The 22,567-nt window shown below is 42.8% G+C and overlaps 2 protein-coding genes across 2 annotated transcripts; both read left to right on the top strand.

Moving 5' to 3' along the window:
- Positions 1-448: 448 nt before the first annotated feature.
- On the top strand, positions 449-10,890 carry LOC131932410 (tubulin beta-4B chain; the record flags this gene model as incomplete). The annotated part of the gene is given in 8 exon segments (XM_059289330.1): positions 449-1,110; positions 3,546-3,749; positions 4,688-4,874; positions 5,806-5,942; positions 6,520-6,786; positions 8,243-8,375; positions 9,164-9,349; positions 10,062-10,890. Coding segments are annotated over 8 exon segments (1,338 nt in total). The 3' UTR covers positions 10,241-10,890.
- Positions 10,891-20,405: 9,515 nt separating this feature from the next.
- LOC131932411 (uncharacterized) lies at positions 20,406-21,813 on the top strand. Its single transcript, XM_059289331.1, has 2 exons — positions 20,406-21,573; positions 21,800-21,813. Exons 1-2 carry the CDS (start codon positions 20,406-20,408, stop codon positions 21,811-21,813), a joined length of 1,182 nt encoding a protein of 393 aa, XP_059145314.1.
- Positions 21,814-22,567: the final 754 nt, after the last annotated feature.

Raw genomic sequence — 22,567 nt, 5'->3', positions numbered from 1 at the left:
ATTTGTAAAGTGACCCGTGACTTTGTAAGCGTCGGTCGTCAGGCTTAGCTGGGGAAAAAAAGTGCAGCATGAAAATTTAAGTCAGGAGGTGGCCGAATGTATTTATTTCCGGAGGGGGGGGGGGAGCTTGTAGACAGCCTGTCCATTCCATCCATGACTACCACCCAGGCACCCGCCTTCCCCCGTTCTCCTACCTCTAGATTAATTTTTATTACAAATCACAAAAAAGTCTTTAGAAAACGAGTAATATTTGGTTTGTAGCATTATTTTTAAAATTTCAGTGTGTCGTCCCATTTTCTGAAATACCTCCCCTCTCTCTCTTTCTCTCGTCATAAAAGCCCTGAACCTCCCCATCCCCCCCTTTCTACCGGATTGTGACCTTTCAATCGTCCACTGTCTTCATCTGTCGCTCAGAATACTAAATAATTGAAAAAAAAAAACTTAAACAAAATTTAAATATTCTTAAACCAAACCTCTTGCATGCGGAATAGACGAAAAATACCCTTATATTACACGCATGAGTCGACGATTTTCAATAGGCTTAAAGTATTTAAAGCGTTCGAATATAAAATATTGTTTTGTTATTTATTTTTTAAAGATTAAATTTACATCGCCATTTAACCTTTGCATATTTAATACATTAGACGTCACTAGACTATACTTTTTCGGACTTTTATTAAAATAATTCATAAACTTTTTCATTATTTCAAAAAAAAATTAAATTTCCCGTCGAAAAAACAGTGTTAAAAACCGACAATAAATAATTAAACAAATGCGACAAATCTAGACTTATGCAAAAAATCTAAATCTTGAATTGTTTTATTGTTTTTATTTTACTTCTTCATGAACTTGTTTTTTTCAACCACTATTTACTTGAGTCCAAGTTAGTGTAATTTGCACACAACTTGAACGCACCAAGGGTTCCAGAGCGCTCTGCTATTGAACATCATGACGTAGCTGTGTGTCTCTGTCGGTCATGGAAACGGTACGCCCTAGTTACCGCAAGATTACAAGAAGAGGGGTTGTCGTCTCGGAAATTTTCCGTCGCTCCTGAAAGGACAAAGTATGAGAGAGATTGTGCATATACAGTGCGGACAGTGTGGGAACCAGGTGAGTAGGTTTTTTCTCTATCCGTACATCACAGAAATCCGTTTGTTCGTGGCGTTTGTCTTTGAAAAATAAGGTTTGTTTTGAAGTGAATGTTGCCAGTGCCTGCATGTACTGTTGACAACGGTCGGTACAGGACAAAGGTATCTTGCAGCGAATAAATTAGAGCTGCTTGCTTGATGAATATTGATTGATTTAGATCTAGAATAGATCTAGATTCTAGAGTAAGGTCTCTCTATCATAAATGAACATGAATTACGATTCTAGACTATCAAACAATTGTTTGGAGTAGGTTACTAGATCTAGAGATCTAGGTCTAGGTTAGATCTACCTCTTTAATTTATTGTTTACAACTAGAGTAGTTATATTGTAGATCTAGAGATCTAGACTGATTTCTAATATTATAGATATCTAAATAAACATAATACAATACAATCTAGATCTAGATATCTAGATCTAGACCTTGTCTATTCTATAGTCTTGTTAGTGGCCTAACAAGTTCGGAACATCTACAAAGTTTTGCTTAACCAGATGTAGATCTACAAATAATCTAGATCTAGATTCTACATGTCAACAACCTGCCCCACTCGCCCACAAGCATTTCCTTTCGTTATCAGATAAATTATATTGGCTTGCATGTCAAAATAACATAATCTGGATCTAGATCTAGATGTATTAATTTGATGGCCATTTTGTTTTTATTTTTATGGCTTGGAAAGGACTGCTATTAGAATTGTTTGCTATGAATGAGATTTTAGTTTCAATTTTAAATTTGATCAATCAGTAGTTTATATTTGTTAAGATAATTAATCGTAACCTTCATTCAAATGTAATCCTAATCCTACGCCCAACTCTAACCACGTTATAGGTTCTAGATAGATCTAGACTCTAGTATTCTAGACTAGACCTAGTAACTTTCTGTCCTAAGCGAGGACGCTGGGTTGGCTCTTTACAGTAGACCCCCCCCCCCCACTAAGCCCAACCCACAGCTACCATTCCAGCCCACCTATCCCCCTCTCCCACGCTTATATCTGCTACCACAGTTCCACCTCACTGACCCAATCCCACATCTACCACTCAAAGACAACAACTTAGCTGCTACAGTTTTACCAGCACTTCACCTTCGCAGTTACCGATTCAGCGTCACCCCCACTACACCAATTCCCACCCTACCCCAATCGACACGAAGTATTTTACACCCCCACCCCACAACTACTATCTACACTGCCACCCCACAGCTACTATTTTACACCCCCGCTCCACAGCTACTATTTTACACCCCCGCTCCACAGTTACTATTTTACACCTCCACCCCACAGCTACTATCTACACCGCCACCCCACAGTTACTATTTTAGACTTCTACCCCACAGCTACTATTTTACACCCCCACCCCACAGCTACTATTTTACACCCCCACCCCACAGCTACTATTTTACACCCCCACCCCACAGCTACTATCTACACCGCCACCCCACAGCTACTATTTTACACCCCCACCCCACAGCTACTATTTTACACACCCACCCCACAGCTACTATTTTAACCCCCCACCCCACAGCTACTATTTTACACCCCCACCCCACAGCTACTATTTTACACCCCCACCCCACAGCTACTATTTTAGACTTCTACCCCTCAGCTACTATTTTACACCCCTACCCCACAGCTACTATTTTAAACCCCCACCCCACAGCTACTATTTTACACCCCCACCTACACCTACTATTTTACACCCCCACCCCACAGCTACCATTTTAAACCCCCACAGCTACCATTTTAAACCCCCACAGCTACTATTTTAACCCCCACCCCACAGCAACTATTTCACACCCCCACCCCACAGCTATTATTTTAAACCCCCACAGCTACTATTTTAACCCCCACCCCACAGCAACTATTTCACACCCCCACCCCACAGCTATTATTTTAAACCCCCACAGCTACTATTTTACACCCCCACCCCACAGCTATTATTTTAAACCCCCACAGCTACTATTTTACACCCCCACCCCACAGCTATTATTTTAAACCCCCACAGCTACTATTTTACACCCCCACCACACAGCTACTATTTTACACCCCCACCCCACACCTACTATTTTACACCCCACCCCACAGCTACTATTTTACACCTTCACCCCACACCTACTATTTTACACCCCCACAGCTACTATTTTACACCCCCACCCCACAGCTACAATTTACACCCCACCCCACAGCTACTATTTTAGACTTACATCCCATAGCTACTATTTTACACCCCCACCCCACAACTACTATTTTACACACCCATATTTATAGCCAATACTACAACCCCACCACTATTACCCCCACCTTAGCTATTCCCCTCTCCCCCACCCCAGCTAACACCCCCCACCCCCCCTCTCCCAGCTCACCCTCCTACAAAAAGTGCATGACCTGTGTGTTGCCCTTTAGATTGGTGCCAAATTCTGGGAAGTTCTGTCAGACGAACACGGAATCGATCCAACAGGCACATATCATGGCGACTCTGATCTGCAACTGGAGCGAATCAACGTCTATTTCAACGAGGCGACGGGCGGCAAGTATGTTCCCCGGGCGGTCTTGGTCGATCTGGAACCAGGGACGATGGACAGCGTCCGGTCTGGACCATTTGGACAGGTGAGTCTAGCGTGTTATGTCCGTGTTGATTTACCTGGATCTAGGTTAAGAGTTTGCTGGTATAGTCAACTTTGCTCTGGTCCTAAACAAGGTTTGTTCTTAACGATAGTCCTGATACTAGCCTCAACCCTGACCTTTCAACCTGACCCCATCCTTTATTATAGCAATGACTTTAACATCGCTCCTTACAGAAACAAAATATATATTGGAAGAAACGAAAGACTACATTCATTGACCGGCTGACGATCAATATATCAGATAAAGTAGAGTTCATCTATATTTTGTGTTGACATTCTATAAATAAACTGGTGCTGTTAGTACAAGGTGTAGCCGCCTTTACTTTCTCAGTGTCCAACAATAACTAAGCGAGTTAGACCTGCATCTTTGATCGTATCCCTACCCAGACATAGTAGAACCCTCAAATCAAAGCCTTGGTACGTTACTTGAAACGTATCAACATGTAGGCAGGATGTATTAAAGGATATTACTTTGATGGTATCGCTAATCTTTTATTCCAGCCCTAACTCTAGCCCTCACACTGACCGTTGTCTTGGCTTAAAACACTATAGCGATATAGGAAGAAACCATATGTCTCGATATAGGCACGTAATGTGGTACATATTGGTTCATGGAGCAGATGAAGTATAATTATCCGGTTCCTGTGACCTCGGCATTTAAAGGGATAGTGTGGTCAGCACTATATATAACCCATTTTACGTTCTCTAAACTGAGGCTTGCACCCACCTTAGCAGGATGGACTTAGGAACGTCCTACGAACTCTAGACTTTCAGGTTTGCAGTCGTGCGCTCTACACCCTCACCACATCACCCACGGCAGTATTCTCTGCTCTTTTTATATAATTGACCTGTTGTTGCCTGATGAAGTCACGTGATGCTAAGACCCCCCCCCCCCCCCCCCCCCCCCCCCTTTGTCCCCAGATCTACCGCCCTGACAACTTCATCTTTGGCCAGTCGGGAGCCGGAAACAACTGGGCCAAGGGCCACTACACAGAAGGCGCGGAACTTTGTGACTCTGTCTTAGACGTCATCAGGAAGGAAGCTGAGAGCTGCGACTGTCTGCAAGGCTTCCAGCTGACCCAGTCTCTGGGCGGCGGCTCCGGCTCTGGTGAGTGATTTTATGGTCTAGTAGAGGTCAAGTCGAGGTCATGTAGAGGTCAAGTAGAGGTCATGTAGAGGTCAAGTCGAGGTCAAGAAGAAGGTATCAGTCGAGCTGTGTCTAAAGCATCCGGATGGCAACGTAGTATCATCGTGTTTGATGCTAGCATTGGGATATGAGTAGTTAAGATTCTTGTAATGGTTTGGCCTAGGTATAGAACTTAAGCCTTGAACTAGGTTAGAGTAGTAATTAGCTATACCCAGTACCACGCAAATAGGTGACCTGCATAGAGTTAGCTGTGGGGTAAAAGTATGGTTACAGTACAAAATTAAAAATAAGAGGAGGGGGTTATTTGATAGGTGTGTTCGAGGTTTTGGTGTTTCTGTATTGCTGATCGGTTCAAGCATATGATTAAAGTTTGATATGGATTAACGATAGGGGTCGAGCTAGGATTAGGATAAAGGCAGAATTAGGCAGAATGTACTTGTTGCAACGATCCCAGATTCTTAAGACTTCTTAAGACTTCTTGACGAAGGTGTAAGAACTCATAAGAAATCCTGTTGACCTCTCCACACGACCTTGCCCACAAGTTGACCCCTCCACACGACCTTGCCCTCCTGTTGACCTCCCCACACGACCTCTCCCCTCATGCTGACCTCTCCACACGACCTTGACCCTCCTGTTGACCTCTCCACACGACCTTGCCCTCCTGTTGACCTCCCCACACGACCTCTCCCCTCATGCTGACCTCTCCACACGACCTTGACCCTCCTGTTGACCTCTCCACACGACCTAGCCCGCATGCTGACCCTTCCACACGACCTTGCCCTCATGCTGACCTCTCCACACGACCTTGACCCTCCTGTTGACCTATCCACACGACCTTGACCCGCCTGCTGACCTCTCCACACGACCCTAACTCGCATGTTGCCCTCCCCAGGTATGGGAACTCTAGTGATCAGCAAAGTCCGCGAGGAATACCCTGACCGTATCATGAGCACATACTCCATCGTGCCGTCACCCAAAGTTTCCGATGTCGTAGTTGAGCCGTACAATGCAACTTTGTCAGTCCATCAGGTGAGTCATGTGTCAGTCTGTCAGTTTAGTCGTGTGTCAGTCCGTCAGTTTAGTCATATGTCATGTGTCAGTCTGTCAGTTTAGTCGTGTGTCATGTGTCAGTCTGTCAGTTTAGTCGTGTGTCATGTGTCAGTCCGTCAATTTAGTCGTGTGTCAGTCCGTCAATTTAGTCGCGTGTCAGTCCGTCAATTTAGTCGTGTGTCAGTATGTCTATTTAGTCATTTGCACATTCGTCCGTTTAGTCAAATGACAGTCCATCAGTTTAGTCGTGTGTCAGTCTGTCAATTTAGTTGCGTGTCAGTCCGTCAGTTCTATGTGTGATCTGTCAGTACATCAGTCCGTCAGGCACATTTCTAGCACCATCCAGGCGCCAGTGCTAGCGTGAACACGCGTAACTGTTGCTTATTGTATGTCTTGACAATGGACGTTACAGGTACATTTTGCGATAACGACCCTTAGTGTCTCATTTCGTCTAGTAGGAATACACGTCCATGCTTTTGCAATATATTATTGTTCATAATACTATTCGTAATGTTGATTTTCACAGATTTCATAAGTTGAACTTTTTTTCTTTCAGCTGGTAGAAAATACGGATATGACGTATACGATTGACAACGAGGCTCTTTACGACATTTGCTTTCGAACATTAAAGTTGACCACGCCCACCTACGGGGATTTGAACCACCTGATCTCGGCAACCCTTTCTGGCACAACTACCTGTCTGCGATTCCCCGGCCAGCTCAACTCAGATCTGAGGAAACTGTGCGTAAACATGGTGCCCTTCCCTCGCCTGCATTTCTTCATTCCAGGATTCGCCCCACTCACTTCTCGTGGCTCACAGCAGGTCAGCGCTTCTACTTGTATAGCCGGACTTTTGACTAGTGGTGCCAGACTTTTGCCTAGTGGTGTCAGACTTTTGCCTAGTGGTGTCAGACTTTTGCCTAATGGTGCCTGACATTTGCCTAGTGGTGCCAGACTTTTGTCTAGTGGTGCCAGACTTTTGCCTAGTGGAGCCAGACTTTTGCCTAGTGGTGCCAGACTTTTGCCTAGTGGTGTCAGACTTTTGCCTAGTGGTGTCAGACTTTTGCCTAGTGGTGTCAGACTTTTGCCTAATGGTGCCAGACTTTTGCCTAATGGTGCCAGACTTTTGCCTAATGGTGCCAGACTTTTGCCTAATGGTGCCAGACTTTTGCCTAATGGTGCCAGACTTTTGCCTAGTGGTGCCAGACTTTTGCCTAGTGGTGCCAGACTTTTGCCTAGTGGTGCCAGACTTTTGCCTAGTGGAGCCAGACTTTTGCCTAGTGGTGTCAGACTTTTGCCTAGTGGTGTCGGACTTTTGCCTAATGGTGCCTGACATTTGCCTAGTGGTGCCAGACTTTTGTCTAGTGTTGCCAGACATTTCTCAAATGCATATTAGCCAAACTTCGCACTGAATAGTGTTATATATTTACCGTTTCGACTGAATATTATTCTAAGCGAGACAGCTATGTTTATGCTATATCAACGCTATAAAGCTAGTTGATCTCGATACTTAGATCTACAGATATAGTTGTTACCTATACTTGTATCAGCTCTACTGGTGTAGTTAGCTATACTTATATCAGCTCAAATGACACAGTTGGTATCTATATTTATATCAGCTCTACAGATATTGTTGGTATCTATATCAGGGGCGTAGCGAGGGGGGCGGACCGCACCGGGTGACACCATTTAGGGGGGTGACACCAAGGCAAAAAATAGCAAAATATGTAGAGAAAAACTTGAGTGGGGGTTGCAAATCGAAAGTTCGAGGGCGGGGGGTGCAAATCGAAAATTTGAGGGGGGAGGTGCAAATCAAAAGTTTGAGGGGGTGCAAATCGAAAATTTGAAGGGGGGGGGGGGGTGCAAATCGAAAATTTGAAATTTGTCCCCGGGAAGGGTCGCTACGCCTCTGGGGGAGGGGGTGACACCATTAAGTGCCGCACCGGGTGACACCCGACCTCGCTACGCCACTGATCTATATTTATATCAGTTGTACAGATATAGTTGGTATCTATACTTATATCAGCTCTACAGATATAGTTGGTATCTATACTTATATCAGCTCTACAAATATAGTTGGTGTCTATACTTATATTAGCTCTACAGATATAGTTGGTATTTATACTTATAAAAGTGATATAGATATAGTTGGTCTCACCACTTATAAAAGCGCTATAGTTACAGTTGGTATCGACATTCAAATAATTTTTTTTTATATATAGTGCGTATCGATCCATATTATTAGGTATCGATACTCACCAAGCCTTGTTACCTTGCAGTATCGTGCCATCACAGTCCCTGAACTGACCCAACAGATGTTCGATGCCAAGAATATGATGGCAGCCTGCGATCCCAGACACGGTCGCTACCTGACAGTGGCCTGCATATTCCGTGGTCGCATGTCGATGAAAGGTGGGTTCTGTGACGTCATCGCCTCACGGCACAGGGGCCAGTTGGTCACAACACGTGGTGCTATGGTTGCTTCCAGCCTGTTTTTGCCTAGCCGCTTAAGATTCACATGACCCTCCCCTCACTACCACCACCCCTCCCCCACCACGTAACCGTGTGATGAGCGTGTCTTTAGCTTGACCACAAAGCCGCTGTGACCTACCATGACCAAATGACCTAACGTGATAACGAACCATGGCTGTAGCTGGCTACCAGCCGTAGCTACCGTGACGTAGCGCGACCAACGAACACATTTACCATGGTCACTATACTGTCACCACCACAGAAACGTTGGTCTTACGACATCAACTGAATATCACCTACTCAGCGAATCCACCAGTCATTTGTCCAGTCTCAGACTTAAAGCTAGTAGCTCAATAACTGTTACAGCTTGGCAGAATAAAAACGATCATCTCATAATTTAAAAAAAAATCTGCAATTAGTAAAAGAATAGAGAAAATGTAATATTTATTAAGTTATTTTAAAGCAATCATTTTGTTTTAAATTAATAACTTATCATAACTTTTCAAGCGGCTTCATGCCTTTATATGTTTAGCTAATATATCTGTCCAGTGATAGCTATTACACTTTCTAACATGACGGTCCATTGGGGAGATGAAGTAGAATTCACATATTTCAATGACCTCTTAGATGCAACCGCCTTTACTTTTCCAAACGCGAGTCATGTACCAATATCTTTGACCATATGCCCCATATTATACAACCACCATAATGCAACCTACATGTTACAGAGGTGGACGAACAGATGTTGAACGTACAGAACAAAAACTCGTCCTACTTTGTGGAGTGGATCCCTAGCAACGTGAAAACTGCCGTCTGTGATATTCCACCACGGGGTCTCAAGTTGGCATCGACCTTCATCGGCAACACAACGGCCATACAGGAGCTTTTCAAGCGGGTCGCTGAGCAATTCACAGGTGGGTCACGGGGTACAGGTGGGTCAGGGGTCGCGGGGTACAGGTGGGTCGGTACAGGGCGATGCGTGCAGGTTCCTTTAACAAAAGGTCCGATGACGTAGGGCGTTGGGTGCAGTTTACATCCTATAATGGCAGAGCTTCAGGTGCACGGTGATAAGAACGGTAGGTTAAGACTTGTGATAGATGGATTTATAAATCTTGAACTACACCAGAGAACGATGAGTTTATAGACAACAAAGTACCTGAAGTAGAGTTTTTGTTTGAAGGATTGTGAGTCAGCAGGTCTCCCAGAGTCAGGTACACATTAAATTGAGTCAGCGCGACTCACAGAGTTAAGTACACTTTGCGTGAACGCGACTCCAAGAGTCACGTACACTTTAAATGTGAGTCATCAAGACTACCAGAGCCAGTTACGCTTTAAAACTGGGTGGATTAATTGGATTCATACGGATTTGAACTCGAGAACTTCCGGTTAACCAGCAATGTGCTCTACCACTCGGCATGCCATCTACAGAACTTATTTTAAAAAAAAATTACGATGAAGTTGGTATGGCACGTTTAATCCGTGCATGACCTTTAAAGTTGAATCTATTCTTGTCCCTACTCTCCGAACTAACTTAAAACAGCTGCACACAAAGATGTTTTGAAATTGTATGTATATTCCTTAAGCCTATGCATGAGTTAACTTTTTGCTTTGGTGTCACCCCAACAGCCATGTTCAGGAGAAAAGCTTTCCTCCACTGGTACACGGGGGAGGGCATGGATGAGATGGAATTCACGGAAGCCGAGTCGAACATGAACGACCTCGTCTCAGAGTACCAGCAGTATCAGGACGCCACGGCGGAGGAGGCAGGAGAAGCAGAGGAGGAAGAGGAAGAGGAGACGGCATAGTCTGAAGGAGCTCGGGTCGGGAGAGAGTTAAGCCCCTTGGTCAAGCTGCAGGAGGAGGGTGGGTGGGGGCGTTCCCTCCCCTCCCTGTCATAGACTGTCTGGTGCCATCTCACGTTGGTCGCAGTGCTTTGAATCATTTGGAACTGCTAATTGGTTTGAAACGGGCAAGTTAATCAAGGGGCTTGATTCTAAGAAAGAAGAAAAAAAAACAACACACCCTCTCGAAATGTTACAACTTTTTGGTTGCGAAACGCAACTCAGCAATGTTCACCATCATAGTCAATATTAGGTCATAGGTTAAAAGGTCAATATTATGTCATAGGTTAAAAGGTCAACTGGTTTCAACATGGAGTGAAAGGAAGTTTGTATTTACAACTGAAGTTTTGTGTCTCATATATTTTTAATAAACGCTTTACAACTTCAAGCAAACGATGTATTGCATGGCCCACTTTTAGTACCAATGTCTAGTTGTGTGGTCCAAGGGCAATGGGCTAATGCTGGAAGAGATGATTGGTCCGTGGTAAACTGCCCACGTGATTAGGAGTGACCAATCGAATAAGTGGTCCAGAAAAGAAAAATACTTGGTCATCTTTGATGTGATAGAGTACTCATCTTACACAAACTCGTCTCAATAAAAAACTCAAAACATGTTTTGGTGTTTGCGTTCGTTTCTGGTTGGCTGAGGTGTTTAAGTATTTTGTGGAAATTATCGTATGTGTTAAATGTTTTAGTGTATATGTATAAATGTTATTTTAATGTGTTGTTTTATGAAATGTTTTTTTTAATGTGTAGGCCTAGTTTTAATGTTATGGTATAAATGGTGTTTTATTGTGTTGGAAGTATAAAATTTTAATTTAATGTATGAAATGTTGCTATAAAATGTCTATAAATGTTGTGGACTTGTATTGGAATGCTTGCAACATGTTTGTAGTTCTTGTAATTTACAAATGTAAAGAAAAGAATGTGTGTACCGCCGAGAATCAAATACACCAGACATGTAAGCAGAAGGATAGATATGTAAGTAAAGAACGGGGTGACATAGCGTTTTAATTAAAGTCACAACCAACCACAGCTCCGGGCGAAACTGATTTGATTTCAAACCGTGTGGGTGTAGCCGAATAGTCTCGACAAGCTTTAGTTCAAATAGGTTAAGGGAAGTAACTGTAAATGAAGGCAGAAAATAAAAATGCTTGAATTAAATAAAGCATGAAATTCTTTAATTTTAAACCTCATTTGGTTTATTTAATAAAATACTTGGTTGCTCATGAGATCTCTTACATAATTTATACTGGTATGACTAAAAATAAAAGCCTGGGCGCTCTCTTATGGAAGCTATATTCCATTTTATAGGGAATTCTTTAATAGGTTTAAGTTCTATAACATAGCATAAGACATGTTCAATTTTCATCTTTGAGCGACTAAGCTTTTATTTTTAGTCATACCAGCATCTAGCTGTAGTGAGGTTACATTATGAAGACAATTTGTGCCTGTTCATGGGTCTGTCTGTTAATGTGTCTGCCTAATCATGGGTTTGTCTGTTCATGCGTCTGTCTGTGTATCTCCACTAGCCAGTTGTGATGAAGCCAGTTCCAAACGACTTACGTGCTCGCACGAAAATCTCTAAATGATAGTCTCTTACAGATCCATTTTTTGTAGATGTCCATAAGGGTGGGGTGGGGGCGGTAGGGGGATGACGAGCTCCGTCATATTAACGGCTTCAAATAATCCCACTGTCCAGTGTGACCCCCCCCCCCCTCCCCATCCCTGCCCCGGTGGATGGAACCTGTCATACTAATAGGATCAGTTGGTGAGCGCCTTGCTTTAAGCTGCTCACATGAGTCAAAACGCCTTGTCCAGAAAATGACCCAGGTGTAATGATTTTATATATATATATATATATATATATATATATATATATATATATATATATATATATATATATATATATATTGTATTTTATTTTATATATGTTACGGTCAAAGCCCGAAGTGCGGCCAAACCCCGGATTGGCCAGCCAATGCGCGGATTGGCCGGCTCTCTTGGCCAAAGCCCGAAGAACTTAGAACTAAAATCGTATTTCGTACATTGGCCGGCCAATGCGCGCACTGGCCGGGACGTACTGGCCAAAGTCCGAAATGCTTAAACTTGACAGCGTATTTTGTACATTGGCCGGCCAATGCGCGCATTGGCCGGGATGTCCTGGCCAATGTTGTATCTAGACTAAGTTGTGATCGCGTTTTCATTATTCTGGGTGCGGTTTCATTGTGAGTAACGTATTTTTAGCTCTTGTTTGTATAGCATTCTATATGCAAGGCGACATGGATCAAAAGGGCCGTCAGACCATGAGACAGACATAGCAAATGGCTGTCAAAAGAAAATAATGTAAATCCATGTTGATTTCCATATATGGGCTACAACTGTATGTGACAGCCTCCTCTATGATGACGAGGTGAGACAATCAACAAGACATCATGGAACACAGGTCAGCAGCTCATACTGGCTTGCAAAATCAAGGTGCTAAGATGCTTAAAACATCAAATACAAAATTTAAAGATGGTGAAGTGGGTGACAATGTACGCATCCGTGTTCCAGATATTGACAGAGGTCGCGGTGATCCCCGAAGCGTGATTGCAGTTGTCATGAGCGTCGAGGGCGGTTTCTACAAATTAGGAACGGAACATGGTGTTCTAAAACAACTGTATACTAGAAGTGAGTTTTCAATTCTTCACGAAAAACTGCTCTTATTGTCGTCAGTTGGCACTGAGGAAAAATCACTACGAACCATCGCATCTTCACAATCATTGACTGGGGGCCAAGGCTACACTCGCTGCAATTGCACAACCAAGTGCACAACAAATCGCTGCAAGTGTAAAAATAACAAGCTGCTATGTAATTCTAAATGCCATAAAAGTTCAACTTGTTGTAACAAATGATAATAATGATTGATTGAGACTATAGTACAATAAAAAATTTGAATGTTTCTGTCATTTACTTTAATTAATAATCAATAAAGACTTAATTTCATGATCCTACCGGCATTAAAAAAAAAACAAAAATCTGCTCATGATCTTCTAATTAAGACTTTGGCCGGTCCACCATGGCCAGTCCGCGGACTGGCCGGGACTGGCCGGCCAAAGGCCGAAATCAAGAGCTATTTCAGACTTTGGCCGGTCCACAATGGCCAGTCTGCGGATTGGCCGGCCAAAGGCCGAAATGAAGCAAAGTTTCGGACTTTGACCGACCTATGGGAGGCGATATTGGCCAATGCGCGGATTGGCCGGCCAATCCTAGCATTGGCCGACTTCGGGCTTTGACCGTAACATATATATTTATACGTGTGTGTGTGTGCGCGCGCGCGCCAAAATTAAAGTTGCCATGAGTGTCGATTCTTATTTCAAGACAATGTTTTGTCTGGGGTTTCCCATTTCAACAGTAATATAGACTTTGAGTCCTTTATATACTGACGTATCACGGAGAAATTAAGGCTAATAATGGGAGGGGAGGTTGGGCGAGAACATCAACAACAACATTTTACAATTTGTTGCAAGAACAAAGTCAGGGTAGAATTAATATAGTTTGACGCCCCACGGTCCGAACAACCCGGGCTACGAACGTCGACTGCGAAAGAATGTTTCAGGGTCTATCAGTACAAACGATAAGATTATTCAAAGAAAATTTATGTGTGAAATTCAAAGTATACTTTTTTTTTCTAAGTAACTGTCATCATGAGGTATTGAGTTGCATCACATCAGAAAAGCGGGGGGGGGGGAACTATGAAGTATTCGTTGAATGTGACTCAATCTTCTGTATTTACTGAAGATGGTATGTAAAACAAAGCTTTTCTATCTTTTTTTTTTTATTTGCTTTTACCAAACGCCCAGAGGGACCAGTTGCTGTATATGTTGCAGAGGCGTAGCGAAGGGGGGGGGGGGCAGGGGGGTACATATGTCCCCGGGCGCCGATCTTAGGGGGCGCCAAAGTGGGTTGGAAAAACAAATTAAAATATCATTTTAGCTGCATTTTTGCTTTATAAATATAAAAAATATATAAGGGTGGGTGTGCAAATCGAAAGTTCGGGGGGGGGGGGGGTGCAAATCGAAAGTTTGAGCGGGGTGCAAATCAAAAATTGAAAGGTTGATCCCGAGGGGGGCGTCAATTTGAAAGTTTGTCCCCGGGCGCCGGGATGGGTCGCTACGCCTCTGATATGTTGCATCACCACCCAAAATAAAATAAATTCCCGATATCATTTTTGGATTTTTCCAAATTTAGACTGGGAAAATTTCTGAGTCAGTCGCTAAAGTGGGTATCCGTATCTAAAAATATGTGCTGTAAAACCGCGCTTTTTATTCTGCACTCCTCCTTTGAAAGTATAAATTAACCTGAGGTATTTTAATGTTTTCCTTATCTTCAGCTTCTTAACGATGGGTGGGGTGGGGAGGGGGGGGGGATGAGGAAGGAAGGTGCGGAATTATAACGGAATTTCCCCCTCCCCCTTCTCACCCCCACGCTTCCACCACCGCCGCAGTAGCCGGTATAAACAATGACGTCAAAACAAAATGTCGCCGATATTTAGGCTAAAATGTCGCCAATATTAATTATGTCAAACTGTCGCTATGTTAGTTGTGTAGAGGGGATGGAAGCAGGCGTTGTTAATGAAATATCACTTTCTGTTTACATCGCTATGTTACTGTTAGATTAACGTGTCGCCAATATTTGACACAGGTTTTTGACGGACTTCAATAAAGATTGCATGTATTTGATGTTTTTAGTATTTTCTGTAACTAAACACATTTTATTAAAGCCAAAAACAAATAGGTTGCATTCATTTCGTCACAGAAAAATTTAAATAAACACATGGCATAACTAGGTCATGTGGTTTAAAAAAAAAAAATATTTTTTAAAAAATTCGGCAAAGTTTTGAGTTTAAATTTCTAGAAAGTGGGGTTTTCAGAAGATCGATCACGGAGTTCCTGTACAGCAAGTTAAAGCTTGTGTTACGAAAGTGAAACTGCAGGTTGTAATTTAGGCTTGATGAAATTGAAAATAAATAGAAATGTAGCCTTAAACACACAAACATTATTATCAAGTTCTCTACATTCGCAAATTTTATATCACTGATTCTTCAAATATTAAAGTTTTAAGTTTTAATTATTATTTTTACGACCGCCATACAGGCGAAATTGACAAAAAAACACGATTTTTAATATTGTAGCCAATAATGGTGGATTAATTTCGTCAACACTTTGATGTCCATTGAGACCATTTTCACAAAGCAGGTTAAGTTTCTGCAGTTTAAGTCGTATAAGGTTACCAATAATTCGCTCACTAACAAAATGTAATGGACAACTCCGTGTCAAACTAGAGGTCTACACGAGGCGATGTCAATATGGAGTTAGAGACCTAAAAAAAGTTATGATGACGTCATGATGATTCTAGAAGCTAAACAATTTAATGAACTGGAGCCTAACGGAATGTTTCTTGGACATAATGGAGCTAGAAAACAACAAAGTGTTATAGTAGGGTTTGGTGAGGTTTGCTACGTTGTTATGGTGATGTGTGCTACAATTGTGAGGTGTGCTACAATAGTGAGGTGTGCTACAATAGTGAAGTGTGCTACAATGGTGAGGTGTGCTACAATGTTATGGTGAGGTGTGCTACAATTGTGAGGTGTGCTACAATGGCGAGGTGTGCTATAATGGTGTGGTGTGCTACATTGTTATGGTGAGGTGTGCTACAATGTTATGGTGAGGTGTGCTACGTTGTTATGGTGAGGTGTGCTACAATAGTGAGATGTGCTACAATGTTATGGTGAGGTGTGCTACAATGTGATGGTGAGGTGTGCTACAATGTTAAGCTAAGGTCTGCTACAATGTTATGGTGAGGTGTGCTACAATGTTAAGCTAAGGTCTGCTACAATGTTATGGTGAGGCGTGTTACACATTGAGCACTGTGTACCGTTGAGATGCAGGCCAGAATGTACACACAGAAAGTCGGTGAGATCTTATTATTATTCAGGTTCTGAATCACGTCTGCCCCCCCCCCCCCTCTCGTAATCACAAACGCCATGAATCCAGAAGGTCAAACTAACGGGTTACCCTGACCCGAACGTAGGTCACACGTAAGTGTACGCGACGCGATGGGGTCGTCGACCTCGGCGGCCATTTGCAATCAAACTTTTAGCTTTCTAAACATTTCCAAACTGTGTGGGTAATTCCTAGCCTTTCGCCCTCCTCTTTCTCAACCATCAATACTGCGACACTGTGCGTAAAGCGGTAGTGCACCATCTGTTTGTAAACAAGTTGGAAGGGAAAATATGGCGGAAGCTTGACCTAGTTTTGAACACATAACACACCGTCGTACACATCAACGTACGATGACTAGGCCTACAACTCATAAGTATGCACAAAAACCCGATCTTCTGATTGGCTGATGGATCTCGGTAAACTCGGGGATGGGAGGAAGTGGGGGTTGGGGGAAAGTGGGGGGTGGGGCGCTAATGATGAAAGGAGAGGGCTGGCTTACATTTAGGCGGACGAAAATAGCCTCGTCTACCTCGCGGAAAAATTATGGTGCGGCAATTTCCACTTTATAAAAACAAGTTAAGTGCAGTTGTGGTTTCATAACAACGTTATGGGGGAAGAGGGGGGAGGGGAACGGAACGACTAATTTTTTTTTCTAATGCGTTTCATAAATTGTATGCTTTGTTGTAAATATCGTATTGAACCTGCATCAGTTGATGTGTGTCAATGTTGTAGAAAGCTGCATATTTACTTCACATTATTTAACTTACTGGGGTAGGGAGGAAGAGAGGAGGAAAATAGTACAAGCAAAAACTGACGTTTCGACCCCAGGTCTTCATCAGAACACAAACATTAGCCTCACTGCGACTTACGATTTCAATGACACAGTCCATGTGTAGGTAGCATTACGTCAGTGTTTCTTCCAGACTTTTTCTTCGGGGAGGGGGGGGGGGGGGTGGACACTGTTAAAAGTATATATTTTCTATATAAATTCCATTTTGTTCGGGAGGGGGGGGGGGGGGGGCGGTAGACTTTGCCCCCCCCCCCCCCAAGAGATGGCTGGTAGAAACTCTGATTACGTAACGTCTGCGAATCAAAACGTCAACAGCAGTCAATTAAATTACTACCCTCTTTGCAACGCCGTCAGACTCAAGTTTCTTTTATGCTTCTCTTTGGAACCCCTTCCCTCCCCTGAAGTTTCAAGTGCCACAACTCACCCCTCACCCCGGAGAAAATGTCTGTTGGAAACACTACATTAGACAGCAATTAGTTCAAAAAGACGTTACTATTTCAAACTCCCCTCCCATAGTGTAACAACCCATTAGAGTCACAGACTCCCATAGTGTAACAACCCATTAGAGTCACAGACTCCCATAGTGTAACAACCCATTAGAGTCACAGACTCCCATAGTGTAACAACCCATTAGAGTCACAGACTCCCATAGTGTAACAGCCCATTAGAGTCACAGACTCCCATAGTGTAACAGCCCATTAGAGTCACAGACTCCCATAGTGTAACAACCCATTAGAGTCACAGACTCCCATATTGTAACAACCCATTAGAGTTACAGACTCCCATAGTGTAACAGCCCATTAGAGTCACAGACTCCCATAGTGTAACAACCCATTAGAGTCACAGACTCCCATGGTGTAACAACCCATTAGAGTCACAGACTCCCATAGTGTAACAACCCATTAGAGTTACAGACTCCCATAGTGTAACAGCCCATTAGAGTCACAGACTCCCATAGTGTAACAACCCATTAGAGTCACAGACTCCCATGGTGTAACAACCCATTAGAGTCACAGACTCCCATAGTGTAACAACCCATTAGAGTCACAGACTCCCATTGTGTAACAACCCATTAGAGTCACAGACTCCCATAGTGTAACAACCCATTAGAGTCACAGACTCCCATAGTGTAACAACCCATTAGAGTCACAGACTCCCATAGTGTAACAGCCCATTAGAGTCACAGACTCCCATAGTGTAACAACCCATTAGAGTCACAGACTCCCATAGTGTAACAACCCATTAGAGTCACAGACTCCCATAGTGTAACAACCCATTAGAGTCACAGACTCCCATAGTGTAACAACCCATTAGAGTCACAGACTCCCATAGTGTAACAACCCATTAGAGTCACAGACTCCCATAGTGTAACAACCCATTAGAGTCACAGACTCCCATAGTGTAACAACCCATTAGAGTCACAGACTCCCATAGTGTAACAACCCATTAGAGTCACAGACTCCCATAGTGTAACAACCCATTAGAGTCACAGACTCCCATAGTGTAACAACCCATTAGAGTCACAGACTCCCATAGTGTAACAACCCATTAGAGTCACAGACTCCCATAGTGTAACAACCCATTAGAGTCACAGACTCCCATAGTGTAACAACCCATTAGAGTCACAGACTCCCATAGTGTAACAGCCCATTAGAGTCACAGACTCCCATAGTGTAACAACCCATTAGAGTCACAGACTCCCATAGTGTAACAACCCATTAGAGTCACAGACTCCCATAGTGTAACAGCCCATTAGAGTCACAGACTCCCATAGTGTAACAACCCATTAGAGTCACAGACTCCCATAGTGTAACAACCCATTAGAGTCACAGACTCCCATAGTGTAACAGCCCATTAGAGTCACAGACTCCCATAGTGTAACAACCCATTAGAGTCACAGACTCCCATAGTGTAACAACCCATTAGAGTCACAGACTCCCATAGTGTAACAACCCATTAGAGTCACAGACTCCCATAGTGTAACAGCCCATTAGAGTCACAGACTCCCATAGTGTAACAACCCATTAGAGTCACAGACTCCCATAGTGTAACAACCCATTAGAGTCACAGACTCCCATAGTGTAACAACCCATTAGAGTCACAGACTCCCATAGTGTAACAACCCATTAGAGTCACAGACTCCCATAGTGTAACAACCCATTAGAGTCACAGACTCCCATTGTGTAACAACCCATTAGAGTCACAGACTCCCATAGTGTAACAACCCATTAGAGTCACAGACTCCCATAGTGTAACAACCCATTAGAGTCACAGACTCCCATAGTGTAACAACCCATTAGAGTCACAGACTCCCATTGTGTAACAACCCATTAGAGTCACAGACTCCCATAGTGTAACAACCCATTAGAGTTACAGACTCCCATAGTGTAACAACCCATTAGAGTCACAGACTCCCATAGTGTAACAGCCCATTAGAGTCACAGACTCCCATAGTGTAACAACCCATTAGAGTCACAGACTCCCATAGTGTAACAACCCATTAGAGTTACAGACTCCCATTGTGTAACAACCCATTAGAGTCACAGACTCCCATAGTGTAACAACCCATTAGAGTCACAGACTCCCATAGTGTAACAACCCATTAGAGTCACAGACTCCCATAGTGTAACAACCCATTAGAGTCACAGACTCCCATAGTGTAACAGCCCATTAGAGTCACAGACTCCCATAGTGTAACAACCCATTAGAGTCACAGACTCCCATTGTGTAACAACCCATTAGAGTCACAGACTCCCATTGTGTAACAACCCATTAGAGTCACAGACTCCCATAGTGTAACAACCCATTAGAGTCACAGACTCCCATTGTGTAACAACCCATTAGAGTCACAGACTCCCATAGTGTAACAACCCATTAGAGTCACAGACTCCCATAGTGTAACAACCCATTAGAGTCACAGACTCCCATTGTGTAACAACCCATTAGAGTCACAGACTCCCATAGTGTAACAACCCATTAGAGTCACAGACTCCCATTGTGTAACAACCCATTAGAGTCACAGACTCCCATTGTGTAACAACCCATTAGAGTCACAGACTCCCATAGTGTAACAACCCATTAGAGTCACAGACTCCCATTGTGTAACAACCCATTAGAGTCACAGACTCCCATTGTGTACATTAGCACTGACATCTAAGAATGAGCAAAAAAATTCTCTCCGTAAAAAAATATTTAGTAATCACTCACATAAAGGACTAGTACAATGAACGTTTCGACCAAATGTCTTCATCAGCACACAATAGTGTGGACAACTAACCACACACGAAAAACAGTGACACTATTTTGGACTGCAGTCAGCAAAAACAGGACAAAAGTTTTTACTTTACACAAAATGTCCGGCTACAGGAACAGTGACAGCGGACAAATGTCCATGGAAAATTATTCCATGGACAAATATTCCGTGGACAAATATTCCGTGGACAAATATTCCATGGACAAATATTCCGTGGACAAATATTCCGTGGACAAATATTCCGTGGACAAATATTCCATGGACAAATATTCCACGGACAAATATTCCATTGACAAATATTCCACGGACAAATATTCCATTGACAAATATTCCACGGACAAATATTCCACGGACAAATATTCCATTGACAAATATTCCATTGACAAATATTCCACGGACAAATATTCCATTGACAAATATTCCACGGACAAATATTCCACGGACAAATATTCCATTGACAAATATTCCACGGACAAATATTCCACGGACAAATATTCCATGGACAAATATTCCACGGACAAATATTCCGTGGACAAATATTCCGTGGACAAATATTCCGTGGACAAATATTCCATGGACAAATATTCCACGGACAAATATTCCATTGACAAATATTCCATTGACAAATATTCCACGGACAAATATTCCACGGACAAATATTCCATGGACAAATATTCCGTGGACAAATATTCCACGGACAAATATTCCATTGACAAATATTCCATTGACAAATATTCCACGGACAAATATTCCACGGACAAATATTCCATGGACAAATATTCCATGGACAAATATTCCGTGGACAAATATTCCGTGGACAAATATTCCATGGACAAATATTCCACAGACAAATATTCCATTGACAAATATTCCATTGACAAATATTCCATTGACAAATATTCCATTGACAAATATTCCACGGACAAATATTCCACGGACAAATATTCCACGGACAAATATTCCGTGGACAAATATTCCGTGGACAAATATTCCGTGGACAAATATTCCATGGAAAATTATTCCATGAACAAATATTCCACGGACAAATATTCCATTGACAAATATTCCATGGACAAATATTCCACGGACAAATATTCCATGGACAAATATTCCACGGACAAATATTCCATTGACAAATATTCCATTGACAGATATTCCATGGACAAATATTCCATGGACAAATATTCCATGGACAAATATTCCATGGACAGATATTCCATTGACAGATATTCCATGGACAAATATTCCATGGACAGATATTCCATTGGTAGGTCTAGTGGACAAATGGTATATCACAAAACTTGGGCTTTAGTTTTACACACATGGGACCTACCTACCCGATATACAATATGTAACACCTCCCTTGTCCCCCATCTTCAAGTTGTACAACAATTCTTGCAACCACCACCTCCCCTCCCCCACCAAACATCTCACTCGAAACACACACGCACACAATTTACAGATTAGTGCTAACAACATTTGAATTCCCCCAGAATCCCCCAAATGATTGTAGTAAAAAAAATCGCTTGATAAAGAAAAAGCTGCAAAACATTTTATTGAATTATTTTTAAAAAAAAAACCTTTGTATACTTGTGTGAGCAGCATCCACCCCCATCCAACTGTTCTATAGAGTGGACCGTTTAACTACCCCGGTCATATTACACAATATAACAAAACGATAACTCTCCCCTACCCCATGTGTTGTATAAATATGTGCACGACACCATACAACAAAGTAATGAATCATCCCTTCATCTTCTTGTGTTGAGTAATAGACGCACGTTCCCTAATTAAACACTATATTTCGCACCATAATAAAATATATTATTAGACCCAAAAAAGGTGGCGTCTGCTTCTTTACCTCCCCTCCCCACCTTATTGGCCCTCCCCCCACCTACTAACCCATATCATTACACCTCATCCCATCGTCCTCAGATGCCCCTTAACTGGTGATGTCATACCGCTACGAGTCACTTCCCCTGACCAGCTTAATTGTACATCGAATTTAACGACGACAATATAAGCTATTACTTCCCCTAGGCCTGACGACAGGGGGTGACTCGGTGCAGGCCGTGTCATGTGCCTACAAAATGGCCGATCTGATGCACTTGATAAACTCAGTCGTGGACTCTATGCTGTGGTGGTGTAAGAGAAAGCATTGTTGAAGTTCAGACTTCCGTTCTGGGGTTTTTTAGCTCTAGGGATCGTGGGGGTGGAGGGGGGGGGGGTGGCATGTATTGAGGGTGAGGGTTGATGGGGGA

Source organism: Physella acuta, unplaced genomic scaffold (genome assembly GCF_028476545.2).
Source record: "Physella acuta isolate Inbredline_101_S28 unplaced genomic scaffold, ASM2847654v3 ptg002165l, whole genome shotgun sequence".
Taxonomy (NCBI): Eukaryota; Metazoa; Mollusca; class Gastropoda; family Physidae; genus Physella; species Physella acuta.
This window is presented reverse-complemented; position numbering and strand designations above follow the sequence as displayed.

Excerpts from the sequence above, each read along its gene's own strand:
- LOC131932411 (XM_059289331.1), top strand. The coding sequence starts at position 20,406 with ATGTCCGGCTACAGGAACAGTGACAGCGGACAAATGTCCATGGAAAAT.